Genomic DNA, 16,166 nt, shown 5'->3' with positions numbered 1-16,166 from the left:
CACAGCTGTAACTCCCAGCGCTGCACATCTGCAAGTGTAGCCATGGCCTCAGGTACAGAGAGAATATCAGTCAAGCAATAATTTTAAAATTTCCTCCCAACATTCTATTGTAGCAGGATATATTGGCCCTTTAAGGGCCGCTGTGGCCCAGTACTTCTGTTATTGGGTCTTGTTCCCTTTAAAAGTCCTTGTATATGCACCTGCTCTTATTTAGAGGTTGCAAGATTGGGTATTCCAGAGAGTAAGATGAAGGCTCCACCTTTTACTCCCCTGCATCAAAAGGGAAGACTGTATGGATATGGAGTAGAGGACTATGGCCCAAGGATGGCAAAGGACTGTTTTATTTAATGTGGATTTATGCTTTGGCGAGAGAGTCAAAGCACAAATATCATACAGACTCCCCATCCAGTCAAAGGAAAACTGAGGAATGACTCTGGAACCAGATACTTGAAAGATAGCAACTCATTACACTTATCTATAAGTTCTGTCCTAAACATCTATCAATGTAGATACCACTCAGATCTGAGGGCTTGTGGGGTGGAAGCACTTAATGAAATTAGAGGTCTTGCAGCAGGCAAATAAATAGGGACACCTTGTGATTTAGATACAGACCACACACACTGAAATCATAAGCTTATCCTAGAAGTTCTCCTAAGATGTAAATATAAGTAGCAATTTTCAAACATTTCTATAACACTTTTATTCCTAGGCTCTTTAATTAATTGCAGTTTATAATGTGCTTTATAAACCACAATTAAAGCCTCTACATCTCCAGATTGTAGATAAGTACTAATGCCACTTTGTAGTTGAGGAAGCTGAAGGCCAGAATAGTTAAGAGACATGCCCACAAGTCCATGCTGGAGCTAGAAACAGAACCAAGACTGTCTGGCCCTCACTCCTGCACTCTAATCACTACACCCCCATTTCCTTCTCCTTAATCTGACAACAGCACCCCATGCTTGACCACAGCTAAAAGGCAAAACAAACCTCTTCTAGGATAGGCTTATGATTTCAATGTGTGTGGTCTGTGTACATTAAAGTGTAATTTCTATGATGGCAAAGTAAATGAGAATATTGAAATTGATATTCCTAATATCACCTTTTATAGTTTCATTAACATACGAGGGGTACTCAAAGTACAAATCAAGCTTGGTAAAACCAGTTTATACCTTCTGCTGCTTGATGATCCTGCCCGATTTCCTGGACCATTACTTGATACTACTGAGATTGCATTTGCAATAGCCTCAACTGCAGAAAGCCTTTCAGCAAATGTATTCCTTTCAGAGCGCTCTGCTTCTGAAACATTAAGAAAAACATTTGGTGCCAAATTTTAAATAAAGTATCATTATAAAAAAAGGAGTTAACACAGGGATCTTAATTACATCTTAAAGACTCTCCTGCAAACTCTTAATTTTTGTTTGTTTGTTTTAAATTCAATTAGTTTTCCAGTTGCAAATTCCCTGGCTCTAGGAGGAAAGTAGCTGTTGATGGGAAATGACTGCATAGAATGTGCTTTATGATCTGTAAAAACATGGATCTTATGTTTTTCATTTTGCAAGTGGTATCCAGATATTATTGCTGTGTGCCTTGTATGTGTGTGTAGTAATTATTGGAATAAGACTCTGGATTCAATGAATAAGGTATAGAACTATTAGTATCTTTATATACGACAACCCAAAGAGTCTTAAATCTCCTCTAATGGCTATACAAACATACAAAGGGCATGAGTGCCAAAGGGAACCAGCATTTGAAATGTCACCGCAAAAGAAACAATTGCATAGCACTCCCCTCTGAAATTCTCTGAGGTGTCAACCCAATAAAGTTAATCAAGATACTGACAAAACAATATCGTGCAGGCAAGTCTGACAAAAATCTATGGCACAACAAATAGGATCAGCAAGACATTTTCATTGTTTTGTGTATTACAATAAAAGTTTTACAAAACGAATTGTATAATTTAGTATAAAAGGTTTCTCTCAAAGAGAACCATTTTGTCTGGACTACAACATTCCTGAGAAACAGCCAGCCACCTAAACACACCACCACTGTGGCATCTAAAAATCCAGAAATGACTAAGGGCATGTCTTCACTAGCACCATTAAAATGCTGCCCTAGCTGTGTAGTTGCGGCACCAGGGTGGGAGAGAGCTGAGAAAACAACAACCTCCACAAGGGGAATAGCTACCCTCTCCCAGCACTGGTGCACTGTCTACATTGGCACTTTACAGAGCTGAAACTTGCAGCGCTCAAGGGTGTGTTTTTTCACACCCCTGAGCGAGAAAGTTACAGCACTGTAAAGTGCCAGTGTAGACAAGGCCTAAGTCATTTACTTTTAGTGCTTCTGTCTGGATAATGAAAAATTATATCTACTATATTCTTCTATAGTCCTTTACTTCCCTATGAAATATTCTAGTTCAGAATCTCATAAAATAGGCATCAGTAAAAGTCATTAGAAATACTGTTCAGCAAGATACAAGCTAAAAACAAAACATTTCAAGTTAAGTAGTTAATGCAGTTTAAAAGGTCATTTTCTGAGTTTATTTTATTCAGGCAGATAATGTGAAACTATAAAAAACCACCACACTGGATTTATATTCCGAGTTAAAAAATTTCACAAGCATTTCTGTAATAGCATTTAACTAGAACTGCTTAAGGTTTCTACTTTAATATGATCAAAGTTCTGAGGTTACAGTATTGGTACTGTCTATATATAAAAGCATACACATCATTATAAGTGGTACAAGTATTAACACGTATATTTAATGTTGCCTGACATTTTCCATTATAAGACCCTGTTTCAGTTGCTTATAGCTTTGCCAGACTCGAACCATTTGGACTGAAACTTCATACTGACTGCCTTAGGCTTATGTCTTTTTCAAAAGTTGAAGCCAAATTGGTTCAGCTGTTTCTCAGAAAAAGAGATGAACGGTTTAGTCCATGTTAAAATTTTTATAACTGTTTCATTGAGAAGCTCAAACACACCCTCTATAGAACCTGAAATTGAACCCATTATTCCTGAATCAACATTCCTTTGCTGCCATACCTGTCTAGTGGCAGGTCAACAGAAGGTAACCTTCTACCACTACTGCTACTGTTAGCTCAAGTAGGGAAGACTGTGCATGGGAACTAAAGAGCCCAGCCCTACTTATAAGGAGGAGAGGAGTCAATATGACTCCACATGATGGAATTTTTATCTTTTTGGATTTTAAGTTTTAAGGAAACCTGGTAAATTACATTTAAAAAAAAAAAACTTTGTCAAAAGAATGTTAAGGTTACACAGTCAAGTATTCAAAATTAGGAAGAGACAGAATTAAGGTTGCCAGCCAATGCAACCTTATTTCAGTCCTCTTGTGGATATGCATTTTAATACAGTCTTTAATTACATGATCACATAGTATTTTTTCCCACAGGACCACTGCCTCAATCAATGCACATGATGGACAGTGCTCTGGGAATCACTGTTGTGCAGTGAATGAGGCTTTCATCTGTAGAACCCCTGCCTCATTTTTGTCACAGAAATTGGAAGGTGTGTAATGAATGAGACCGGGAACTGCAGAAAGAAAAAGGATGGTCTTGCAGTTAAGGCAGCTGTATTCCACTCTAAAGAATTGGATTCTATTTCTTCCTCCCCCAGTACCATATAGAAACTCTGAGGCAAAGTCACAAATCAAATTTTTCACTGGTGATTACTATGTGCTCTTTGGGTAACCAATCTGAGACACATGGGGTTTGACTTGTGAGTGATTCACACTTTTACAACAGCAACTGAGATTAATGGGAGTTGTGCTCTGAATGGAGAGTGCTATAAATTGCTAAATACTTGGGAAAAAAATCAGGCCCATGGCTTCTCAAACTGGGCACCCAAAATTAGTTGGCACTTCTGGATTTACTCTCTATGCTTCAGTTCCTCATGTGTAAAATAGAGATGATACCACCCGGTCACCACAGTGGCATTATGAAGATAAGTTCATTAATGACTGTAAAGAACTAAGATACTACTATGAGAGCACCACAGTAAAGCCCATCAGGAAGTTAAATCTTTATTCAGTGCAGGGTTTGGATGGTGTACAATAAATAAGGAATGGGGCCACACATTGAATGATGAGGATAAAAGAAATATTGAATAGCTACCCATTTGGTGAGCACTGTCCATCTTGTGCACTGAATGAAGTAGCCCTGTGGAAACAATAGTATGTGATCATGTAATTAAAGACTGTATCATAATGCATATGCAGAAGGGGGCTGAATTAAAATTGCAAGAGTAGTCTTAATTCTGGCATTTCCGATCTTTTGAGCATTGACTTTGCAAACAATGTTCTTTTCATGTGGGTTTTTTTTTTGATGCAATAGTATTTTAAAAGCTATAAAAAATGTCAGTCCCTTACATCAACAGAAAGCCCTGTGTTCATATTTTCCAATACAGATTTCTCAATGGAAGAAATACCAAAGACACCAGTAAACATTAGACAAGTTATTTGATAATCCTGGAAAGAAAACTTGAACACTGTGTGTGTATAAAAAAAACCCCAAGCTAATAATGATATAAAGGGACAATCTAAAATTTTCAGATCTGGGTGCTCTAAGTGTGTCCTAAAACCACAATTAGGCACCTAAATAAAGTAGTGCTGAGCTCCCACAAATCCCAATGAAGCTGCATAAGCTCCACACCTTTGAAAAGTTAGGTCATTTATTTTAGGTCCCACATTTTAGGCACTTGTTTTGAAAATTTTGGCTCTCCTTCAAATATTCTTGAAACTGTATTTAAAAAGGTAGATTCAAAAAGGCTCTCATGATACATTGCTCACCCTCTTCCTCTTTCGTTTCTTTGTTACTGGTTGGAAAGCATACAGATACACAAGCATGTAGAATATTACGATTTCCATCACATCTGTGGCTGAGGAACGTCTGTAGCATTTGTAGATTCTGATCCAAGACAACAGCTTGTTCAAGATTCATCAGGTATTGTCTACAGGCCTCATAGTCACATCGGAGAATATGCTGCATTAAAGTCTGTTTCTGTGCTCAGAAAAAAGAAAGAAAGACTTTAATAAAATGGAACAAAAAATGTAGACAGAAACAATTCTAGATATTTCTGGCTTTGCATTGAAAAATGAACATGCAAAAACTTAAGTCTACGATGTTCACTAGTAACACAGGAAACGTTGAATACAAATATACTAGAACTTTTTTTTAATGTTATGATCTCAACATCTCATATTGAGACTGAATGTCATTTCTACTATAAGCAAATAATAAAAGAAAATTAAAGAAAAAGGACATGCTGAAATACCAAGCATCTGTCAAACTACAAAAGCTTGGCTCTTGGCATCATACCTGGTTACATCAATTCAAAAGATACAGGATTTCTATGATTCATGACTATGTAACACAGCAAAATTGTAGGACTCAAGGAACACAGCAAGTGGTCTATATGAACTGGCTTTTATAGGGTTTTCTCTTAATGATTGGTAGAATTGGGATGGGGAGGTTGAAATTGTCTGGGTGACCCCTTTTCCTCCTAAAAATGTGGTGTACCCCAATGCAAGACTCAATATAGGTCTAATATGAAGTGCAGCAGTACAGCACACATGATAAATTCATCCTTTAGGGCAGGGGTTCTCAAACTGGGGGTTGGGACCCCTCAGGGGGTCGTGAGGTTATTACATGGGGGGTTGTGAGCTGTCAACCTCCACCCCAAATCCTGCTTTGCCTCCAGCATTTATAATGGTGTTAAATATATAAAAAAGTGTTTTTAATTTATAAGGGGGAAATGGCACTCAGAGGATTGCTATGTGAAATGGGTCACCAGTAAAAAAAAGTTTGAGAGCCACTGCTTTAGGGAATCTAATAACACACCACACTAACCATTTAAGAGGAAGTAGTAGAGGTTCTTCTAGCATGTTTGGTATTTTGCATAAACTAGTATTCAATATATTATATAATTATTTATATGGTGCTATAGGTGTATATGGCACTCTACAGAGGATTCAAGCAAGAGGTCCTTCCCCAAAGATTTTATACGTCGCAACAGTGGAGATTCACAAGAAATCACTCCTACAATTTCTCCTTTAACATTTCCTGCACTAGTTCAAATTACAGGCAAACTGTAGTGCATTTACAGTAACATGACAAACTTCTGATCACTTGAGAAAACACATACATTCAATAATAGAATAATACAATAGTATGGAAGAGACACTAGTCAATATTTTAAACTTTAGAAGCATAATCCCTAATAATTCTAACAATTATAAAATAATAATTTAAAAATCTCTCACTGGAGTCACGTCAAAGACCTTTTGGTTTACTAAAAAGTTGTGTTTGGTTTTCAGGTTTATAAAACATTATTTAATTTAAAATGACAGAAGAGTAGAAATGCAATGGTAATTTAAAGAGTTAAATACCAAGATGCTTTAATTTACCATTTTTTAAAAAGCAGTTATTAAGATTACCATGTAGTAATGAAGTAAGCAAAACACAGAACATTACCTCAACAGCCATGATGATGATAGCAGCTTTCTTTTTAATGGTTGAATTAGCAGGAAGATTTGTTAAGGAATGAACACCCATTCCAAGACTACTAATAGGTGGAAGATCAAGCCAGTCGGGATCCCTTATTCCACCCATGCAATCTTTTGCCATTGGATAGATAGTTCCATTTCCATCTCTAAGAATAATAGGAGATTCCTACATAAAAATAAATTAACACCAGATCACCATTTTGCAAAATCATATAATATGTATTTCCACATTTAAATCCCTCCTAAAGACTCACTTCTGTCATGCTGCCCACAGGAAATCTAGTTGATTTGAAATTCATAACCTCTCTCTACCTCTTTTTAGATTGAGCTCCTTGGGGCAAGAGCCACAACTTCTTGAATGACTGGGAAGTGCTTAGCACAGCACAGTCAATAGCACAAATAAGTGTCAATTTACTTTAAAAAATTAAAATTAAACCTTAATTAAAATGAAATATGTATCAATCCTAATACAATACCTGGATCTCTGACACCATAATTTATTGAAAAATACTTACAAACAAACTTGAACGGAAACACTGAATTCTACAAATTTTCAGAGTATCTTTGACAATAAAATTTTCTTACATATCTGTACTAAAGATGTGGCTTGCAGAAATCACTGAAAATTATTTTTTCTGTTTCTTCTTCTAAACACCTACATATGCCTGGAGATCCATTACTCACTTATGTCACCTAAGCAAGGTTACAGTCATGGACTGCCTACACAAGTGAGTGAGTGAGTGTGTGTGAGAAATATATTTTCTCTATAGCCTTTATATAGTAATCTGCATTAAAATATGCAGTTAAAGATGGCCCTTACATATGCATTACAATACTGAGTTAAGTCTGCATATTCAACCTTGTTTGGGATTACCTGACTTATGTATTTAGCCATGAAAATTCTACACTGATTTAATATACTTTTGACCCAGTTTTTATTATTTTAAAAGGGGGGGATGGGAATGACAAACTTAAAAGAAGCAGATTAATATCACAGGAGTTAGCAGCTCTGACTTGCAAAATATTGCAAAACGCACAGCCAGACCTATTCGTCTTTACACCATCACCGGAACCTGATCAACCTTGATGCCACAGGAACCCAAAGAGGAGGCTCCATTTAATAAGATCGTGGGTCTGAGAAACATTTAAGAAGTTTCAGTCTTCTGGAAGTGCTTCCAGGGGACTTAGTAGTTCGGAATGCTCCTAAAATAGGATGTGCTACACAGGTATGTGTCAGTGATTAAGTGTTCATTAAGCTCCTTACAAACACATGCACTTCACATCCTATTAGACAGATGCTTAACAAGCTTAACACACACAAGCATGAAATATTTTTTGCTATATTCAAATGTTCAGAAATGGGCCAGATGAAAATCTACTTTCCTCCTGAACAAAGCCATATCTGCTGTTTGCTGAAGTCTTCACCGAAGCAATGGCTGCTTCCTCTGTAATAAAAATATTTTGCGCCTTCCATCCAAGGATTTCAAAGTACTGATATGGGGATTTCAGACATGCTTAAGTGTTTGTTAAGTGCCTAACTTGCAATGAAAGTCAAGGGAGTTGGATGCCTAGCTCCCTTAAACCATTTAAAAATCCCAGCTCTTCCAAATCTTAAACAAGTTTTAGAAAAGGAAGCAGCATTCCCATTTTACAGATTAGGAAAACTAAAGCTCTGAGAAGTTAAACGACTAAAATCTAACAGGGAAATTAACAAAAGAACCCAAACAAACCTGTCCAGCTGTAAAAATAGCAACACTTCTCTCATTCTGACCCAGGAAAGCAATGCTGCTAGTGGGGAAGTTATTTTCTTGCTCAGCTTTCCCAGTAGCAAGGTCAAATATGCAGTATCGAACCCAGTTCCCAGTCTTCAGGACAGCATGCACTCCTTCATGGGTACATGAACAAGAAAGAAAAAAATTAACATCTCTCATTGGTGGCATTCTGTAATAGAACACAACACACATGCAAACTACTGCATCTGTAATTATTTGTTAATCAATGCAGACAAGCATGCACCTTAATTTGACAGTTGAAATGTTTTCCACAAAAAAGGGGGGTGGGGGGAGAAAGAGAACACTTCTTAGAAGTGCAGCAGGGTAGTTTACAGAAAACACTTACCTTTTGAATCTACATTCACTGCTAGAATCTCTGTTTTTTCAGGAATACACAGCTTTTTAGGAGTCCTTTGGAAGCAATCTGGAACTTTTGGAGTCCCGCCAGTTTTGACTACCTAAAAAATAAGTGTAAGATCTCAGCATGCAAACACCATGAGGAAATTTCAAATTCCTGTTTTTTATTTCTCCATCCAACGTACCTGGAGTTCATCTATTCTGAGCAGCCTACAATCTTGGAGAAGGGAAGAAGGATCAGGATCTGAACCGGAGCTGCTCTGACAGTTTGCATTACTAGATGTGCCTGGAAATTTCACAGCAACATAGGCACCATCCACTTTTAGTACCTACAAGCAGAACACAAACATAATTGATGTGTTACTAAAAACTTTGAGATACAGCTGAAAAGTAGTTTTATTTACCCTGAACCTTTTTGTCAGAGCACAGAAGTTTGGTCTGAGATGGTAAGTCTTAACTCCAAGGTCCCTAGTTATAAGGAGCATTATTCTTCTGCAGTTACTGTGCTCCTGTGCACCTATTCGTTTAGGTGGATTTCTTAACGCCTACCCCAATCCAGTATTTGGAATGACTACAAAAAGGAGCCACATGACAGTAACCGGTGAACAGCGTGGTCTTATCTGCCCCAATCCAATCTCAAAAATAGTTTACTACTAAAACTCTTGAGTCTAAGGATGTAGCCATGCATACCCAGGAACATTTACACTACATCCGTCTTTCCCCTTACAAAGCAGTCGAAAGCCACTCGGGCCACTTCTTCTGAAATTCTAAGTGGAGCATCTCTTCAAGGACAAGTACATTATAAATGCATGACTGGTATGCTTGCGTCAAGTAAGTTCCTCGGCTTAGTACTGTGTTCATTAATCGCCAAACTGCAAAGCCATCGTGTCCCTTGGTCATTCCAGCTGCAGTCACCACTCTCTCAAAAGTACAAGAGAAAAATCAGCACTTTTTCTGCTATGTTCCTTTAACTTTTGAGGCTTCTAGGACGAATGAAGGTCCAACAAAAGATGAAAGTATTAGTCAAAATCAGGTGATGAGATCCGCCTTCAGATTTACTAAAGCCTTCATCTCAAGGAACAACAACAACTCTGGAACTTTTGCTAGCCTCTAAATTAAGTGAAATTTGTGCAGGTACCCTGCCTGCAAGGAAACAAAATAAATATTTTGTTCACTAGTCAACTGCTGCACCCTCCTCTACTCCTACAGAGTTGTAAGGAGTAGGAGAGCTTCCCTCTAAATCTTCAGGGTAACAGAGATGCCTATGGACTCCCAACCCTTCTCCCAACCAGTCTCAGGTGGCCAAGTGGTCTGCGGAAGTAGATGCACTGATGGAGAAAGAATACCTTAACACCCTATATCAAGACAGATGGCACCAAGAATGGCAACAATGTAACCAGCAGTATCAGAGGCACTGGTGCCAAAGCATATGGCACACTCACCCAGAGATGGGAGTGAGCTTGATGCCCTATGCCATGTCAATTAATACAGAACATACAGGGTTGACAAGTTGTAAGAACGTGGTGTAATGCCACAAACCTGGCCCTGCCAAAAGAGAACATGTTCTAGACCAGAGTTTAGCTAGCAGGAATGCTAATGAAAGAATGATGTTGCATGGAGGACTCAAGCAGTTTGATCCAGGCATTCCAGGGAAAACTATGCATAGGAAATGTCAATAAATAACCTATACTTTAAGGGAGGATTCAGTGCCAGTTTCTCCAGTGACCAGTGATGTAGATTGAGTGTTTGAGACCACACTGAAGCCTTGGCACAACCATTGCTCTTACGTATGGGAACTCATAAATGACTGTTTAAGTGCTGCTATGGAAGTTTTGATTTGTGCCTCTTCTGTACAGAGTCTTAACTTCTATCAGGAGCACAGAGAGCTATGAGGCCATCTTCCATGTTGCCTCCTTTCCCATCTTCAAGACTTACATAACCTGCAACAGGGGAAAAAGTTCGAGCTGTCCCCAGCATCTAACAGATCAACACATCTTCCTAAAGCAAATCTGCTCTAGACTTCTTCTGATCACACTTCAGTCACCATTTAAAAGCAACTGAGCTGCTTTTCATATATTCAGTAAAAAAGAAATACTGACAGAATAAGAAAAATGCAGTGACCCTAAAAGGAAACTGTTTTTTAAAGGCAAAGCACCAAAACTGAACATCTTTATTTAGAAAGAAACTAATATTCAGAGTTGATTTAGGAAAACTAGGGGAAACCTTCATTCAAGAAGATTTGGGAGAGAAGGGATGAGAAATGAGCTCCTGAAAAAAAGACCACTAAGGTAGCTCCTTCATTGGTGGATGCTACAGTAGTTATTGGCTTTTATGTGTGTCAGACTAGTCGGGATGGACCACCCACTGACAAATTAAGCAACCAACTGGGAAGTAAAAACTGGATGCTCTGATCCCAGTTATACACAGAGAACACAGACCCAAGAGTTTGGATCTATTATATATTTGCCTTTAGAGAAAGATTAATTGACCAGTATACAACAGCAAATTTCTTCTTAAAACTAGTCAAGTAGCTCAGACTCATTTTTATTCCCAGTTTATTTTAATCTCAATTCAATGAAAGAAGCTCACTATTAAGCCCTGGTGTTTTATTATTTTATTCTTTTTAATAAAAATACTTGACTTAGACATATCTTTCAGAAACAGAATTGTTTACTACAGACATTCCAAACTGCTAGTGTAACTTCTCACAATTTGTGCAAATGCCATCAAAGACGAAAATACAATATTAACTTTACAATTTTAGTAACAATTTTAGAATATATGCATCTATTGTACAGTCGTACATTCAGTACGAGTTAGCATCTAAGAGATGTCATTAAATAGACAAACTTATTTAGAACAAAGACAAGCAGATAAAAATGCTGAAGTTTAAATATATTTCCAAAAGCAAAATTCACTTTCCATGGCATCTGCTCTCTTTCACTATTCTCTCTTGATACCGCATTCCACTTATATTCCACCTTAGTTTTTCAATATTTTAAAATATTGGTTGAAAAGAAAATATTTGAGTAAATTTGCCACGTACCATACATAGAGATATGCATTTACTAAGACTGAACACACACACTTTCTTGTGCGTTTCATTAAGTTATACTAAAAAAAGCAAAGTGGAGAAAAAAAATATTCTGAACAATCAGGAAAATAAAATTCAATGGTACATTCTGTTCTTCAGCAACAAATGGAGGCAATTCTGCTGAGGTTCTGCTCCTTAGGGCTCAGTGTAGAAGACTATGTTTGACAAACACTCCCCAGTATTAAAGAACATGGAAGATGACTATTACAGAGCCGATCCTTTCAGAAATTACATTTTTGGGGGTCTACTGGTAACCTGCATAAATATTCCATCTCTCCAGGGTGACTGGATTTCCTCTCCGGAAAGCAGTGCAGCTAGCCAAGTGAAAGTGCAATTTTACACTTTTAACCAATTCACTGTGGGACTGAACAGGACCAGTTTAATAGCTTGCCCTATTTCAATATAACCCATATGCATATTTAATATATATACCCATATATAACTTTATGTAAAGAGAAGACGACTTCCTTACCCTCAGAGCATGTACAAAAGGCCATGCCTAAAGAAATAATGGATTAAGACAAGTACAGCCACGAAAAAGGAGCTACATACCTTTTCGGGGACCATGTTAGATGCGAGCACCTCTAAGGCATCTTTCCTATGGGGTTGAGGCCAAAGGCAAAAATTCTAGAAACTAAGAGACTAAATACATTTGAAGCACTGCCTAAAAGGATATATCTCAATCTTCTGGCCAAGCTTTTTTACCCATTCAATCCAATTTGGGTATTGCACACAAGATCCCCTACAATCAGAAGAAAATTTTGGCTTATGAACTTAGAAATGGACACTATCCTGAACTCTCACCTGATCCAGGATACGATTGATGGACTGAAGTTGTTTGGGGAAGCGCTGGACACTGCCAATAGGAAGCTTCAGACCAAATGGAACTGCAGCTGCCAAAGTACAAGACGGAAGCAGCTTCAACCCAATTTTCCTACACCAGATTTCATTCCATTCCAAGCAGCAGAGTCTAATAGTTAAAATAGCAGGTGCAAGACTTTGGTGCTGAATAATATTCACTCCCTGTTCCTGTATCCATCTGTTTTCACCACGTTGGCAACCTTCTAATTAGGATCTCCTTGACCCACAGAGCTTTGAGGAATATGCTTTGGATTCTATTCTAAACCCATGAGGTTTAGGATTAAAGTGGAACATCAAGACTAGGAAACAATACAGGTCTGGGAAATAACTGTAACCTTCTCAGAGCTTCCATCTGACAAGTTCTGCTGCTCTTCTGTCTTCCAGTGTCTTAAGACTACAATAAACTAGGAGTTACTGCACTCAGACCATCCTTCTATGTAGTACCAAAGGAACAAATACACATCAGAATATTCCTGCCAATTACATGAGGTCTGTTTCTATAACATGGTTGCTGTACAAACTATGGGGGAACGGACAGAGCCCAGTGTTAATAGGATCACTGCAGAGGCCAAGCAATGGGACAAGGGGACAAACATGAGGATTGTATCTTACCAGGATCAGAGGCTGAGTCCACACCACACCCCTTCATTCCCTCCCCCCTTCCCCATAAAACAGCTGATCAGATCTTAAATTCATTCCTCTGTATAGGGTCCTACAAACAGATCACACCATTTGGTCTGCGCAGTATCCTAACAGCATCTAGAGATTATAAATTTAGGCAAAGTTGTTGCACACAGTCAAGTGCACTGGCAGCACTAAAAATTTCCAGAGACCAGAATAGTTTCTTTTTATGAATCTAGATTCTTGAAAGCTATTTGCTGGTTCAATCTACCCATGAAATGCTTTGTGGTGATTCTGAACTAAGCCCCTAGCTCTAAACTCAACCTCCCTTTTAAACTTTAACTGAGATTGTTATAATTTTGGAGCAACTGAAATACTAGCCTGGAGTGACAATACATGAGCCACAGGGTCTTCTACCCTAAACCCAAACATTTTTTTCTTCACTGTGCCCCAAAACAGAGAAATCATAGGGAAGTTCAGATGCTTTCTGATGGTTAGAAGATAGCAATCAAGTATCATTGCCTGCTTACTAAGCAGTATTTCTCAAAGAGGTCACATTAGTCCTGTGCCTCATGAGATTCACCAGAAGACAAATTAAGAGAATGAAGTTTAAGGTGTTGTGGTTTTGACCTTCAAAGTTTTGGCTACTTGAGGGACTGCTTCACCCCCTCTCCAGTTATCTGAGGTGTCTAAGGTAGCAGACCTTAGGAGAAGATTTTCATTGAAGTTTCCTCAAGATGTGGAAGTCTCAGAAACCCTGATCTGTCAGAGCCCTGATTTCATACTGCAGGAGAGGAGGTTGTACAAAACATTTACTGTTCCAAACATGGTGGTGGCACAGAGAGGGATGACTGGGTTATTGTGTGTGTGTGCTGGGGGGAGGGGGAAGGGAAAGAAGGAGAAAGAATAGGATAGAGTCCATGCCAAAAATTGGGCAGGTCATCTTGTCTTTTTGACATGTTTGATAACTTTGCCATTTGGAAGTCTGTATGCATCTAAAATTAATGATACATGCAATGTATAAATCTAAAATATGAGGACCCAAATCTTCTTTCCATTCAATAAAGAGTTAAAAAAGGTTAAACAATTACCAAGACAACCGTTGAAAGATGAACACAACTGGCTATTGGGGAGGCTTGCAAGACAGAAGCATAATGAACAGTATTTTTCCAGTGGATATTAAGTGTGTCCCCAACTTGTTCTGCGCAACTTCATGGGCAGAAAGAAGCTAAGCAATCTGAATCAGTAAGGTTGCAACTTGCATTTCTCTGCCCTCTTTCACTGGATGTTACAAGTGCATGTCTATTTTTACATCCTGGGTTCTAGAAGCCACTGTTTATCTAAATTTTTATTTTATCTGTTTTTATACTATTACTTGAAACTTAAAATTGGCTGACATTTACATTGCATTGTACATTTTACAGTGCTATATAAATATATAAGAAGTAATGTTTCCCTACCTTAAAGAATTTACAATCTAAGAGATATAAATAGATATTAAAACAGCACCATAAATGAGTATGGTGCGTAAAACACATTCCTGGCCATCAAGAGTTCACATTCTACAGTAAGTCAACTTGATAACTCATGATTAGAAAAACGAAGGCAAAAGGATGGACATGAATAACAGCAGTACAACTGTGTGACTGTTTTGGTTGGTAATACAATAATTGGACACTGAGAATTATTTTTTCCAAACTTTTCATTCATGCCTGATACCATTTCTTGGAAGAGAGGAATAGGTTTTCTAGGCTTCATTTCTGTACAGACAAAGGAGAATCTGCAAAGATTACTGGAGGAGAAGGTGGGAAGTACTCTTGAAAGAAGTGGGATTGGTGGGTAGGGAAAGATTAACTGGACCTGTTCCTTTCTTTTTGATAGCTTGAACATTTTACAGTTTTACTTTTAGAAACATTGTTTGCATTATTATGGTGCCATCTAGCCTTCTATATTTAAAAAAAACAGCAAAGGTGACTGAGTAGTCCTGAGGGGTGGGCCTCCTTACTAGCAATTGGTGGACATTTGTAAGTTGTAAAAATGTACAGGCAGAAAGATTGCTGTATTTGCACATCACAAAAACTGTGTACAAAAAAAATTAAACCTCTATATAATATATATATAAAAATAAAATATTTGTATTACAGTGGCACCTAAAGATCTCACTCCAGATTTAGCACCATTGTGCCAGGTACTGTACAGACATAGTGAGAAACCGTCCCTGCCCTGAAGAGCTTACAATCTAAATGGAAGAGACAGACAAAAGGCAAATAGATTAAATGGCTTTCACAAAGTCACAGACCACATCAGTGGCACAAATAAAACAGAATCCAAGTATCCTGACTTCCAGTCCAGTGCCCTTATCCACTAGAACACACTGTCTTCCCAAGAGAAACCTGCAAATGCTTTCGGGTGTTCTTACATAAACTACTCAATGCTCCCTTATGCAGCAATAATCCATACAAGGAAGTGGAAATTTATCGTGGGATATTCCCCTTTCAGAAAGGGAAGCAGTGCAAGTTTCTGCAGTTTACTACAAATTGTGCCGGCTTTTATAATATATGGAGATATACCTATCTCATAGAGCTTGAAGGGACCCTGAAAGGTCGAGTCCATCCCCCTGCCTTCACTAGCAGGACCAAGTACTGATTTTGCCCCAGATCCTTAAGTGGCTCCCTCAAGGACTGAACTCACAAGCCTGGGTTTAGCAGGCCAATGCTCAAACCACTGAGCTATCCCTTCCCCCAGTTTGGAGAATACTGCAGAAACATGCCCAACTGACCTCATCCCTCCCAACTAATTTCACAAAGCCAGAACCAAAGGAGTCTTGGAAACAAAGGGCAGTACAGTGTAGAGACAGAACCTCCCTCTTCGGCACTCTTGATCCTGCACAAGATCTCTGAAGGTAGGTTCACCTTCACATGTGGGTACAGAGGGAAGTTTG

General features: G+C 38.3%; 1 protein-coding gene across 3 annotated transcripts in view; it reads right to left on the bottom strand.

The window, feature by feature from the left end:
* The window catches only part of UBR5 (ubiquitin protein ligase E3 component n-recognin 5), a 147,711-nt gene that overhangs the window by 56,554 nt on the left and 74,991 nt on the right, over nucleotides 1-16,166 (bottom strand). For 2 of the 3 annotated variants that reach the window (XM_045006898.1, XM_045006899.1), the window contains exons 17-22: nucleotides 8,835-8,978; nucleotides 8,639-8,750; nucleotides 8,251-8,405; nucleotides 6,489-6,686; nucleotides 4,805-5,015; nucleotides 1,170-1,296 (exon numbers count right to left, since the gene is read on the bottom strand). In XM_045006898.1, coding sequence (XP_044862833.1) covers nucleotides 1,170-1,296; nucleotides 4,805-5,015; nucleotides 6,489-6,686; nucleotides 8,251-8,405; nucleotides 8,639-8,750; nucleotides 8,835-8,978 — 947 coding nt within the window. Of the gene's footprint in view, nucleotides 1-1,169; nucleotides 1,297-4,130; nucleotides 4,176-4,804; nucleotides 5,016-6,488; nucleotides 6,687-8,250; nucleotides 8,406-8,638; nucleotides 8,751-8,834; nucleotides 8,979-16,166 lie in introns of all 3 variants that reach the window. The other variant, XM_045006897.1, reaches the window with a different exon arrangement.

The sequence above is a fragment of the Mauremys mutica genome, chromosome 2, assembly GCF_020497125.1.
Source record: "Mauremys mutica isolate MM-2020 ecotype Southern chromosome 2, ASM2049712v1, whole genome shotgun sequence".
Classification (NCBI taxonomy): domain Eukaryota; kingdom Metazoa; phylum Chordata; order Testudines; family Geoemydidae; genus Mauremys; species Mauremys mutica.
This window is presented reverse-complemented; position numbering and strand designations above follow the sequence as displayed.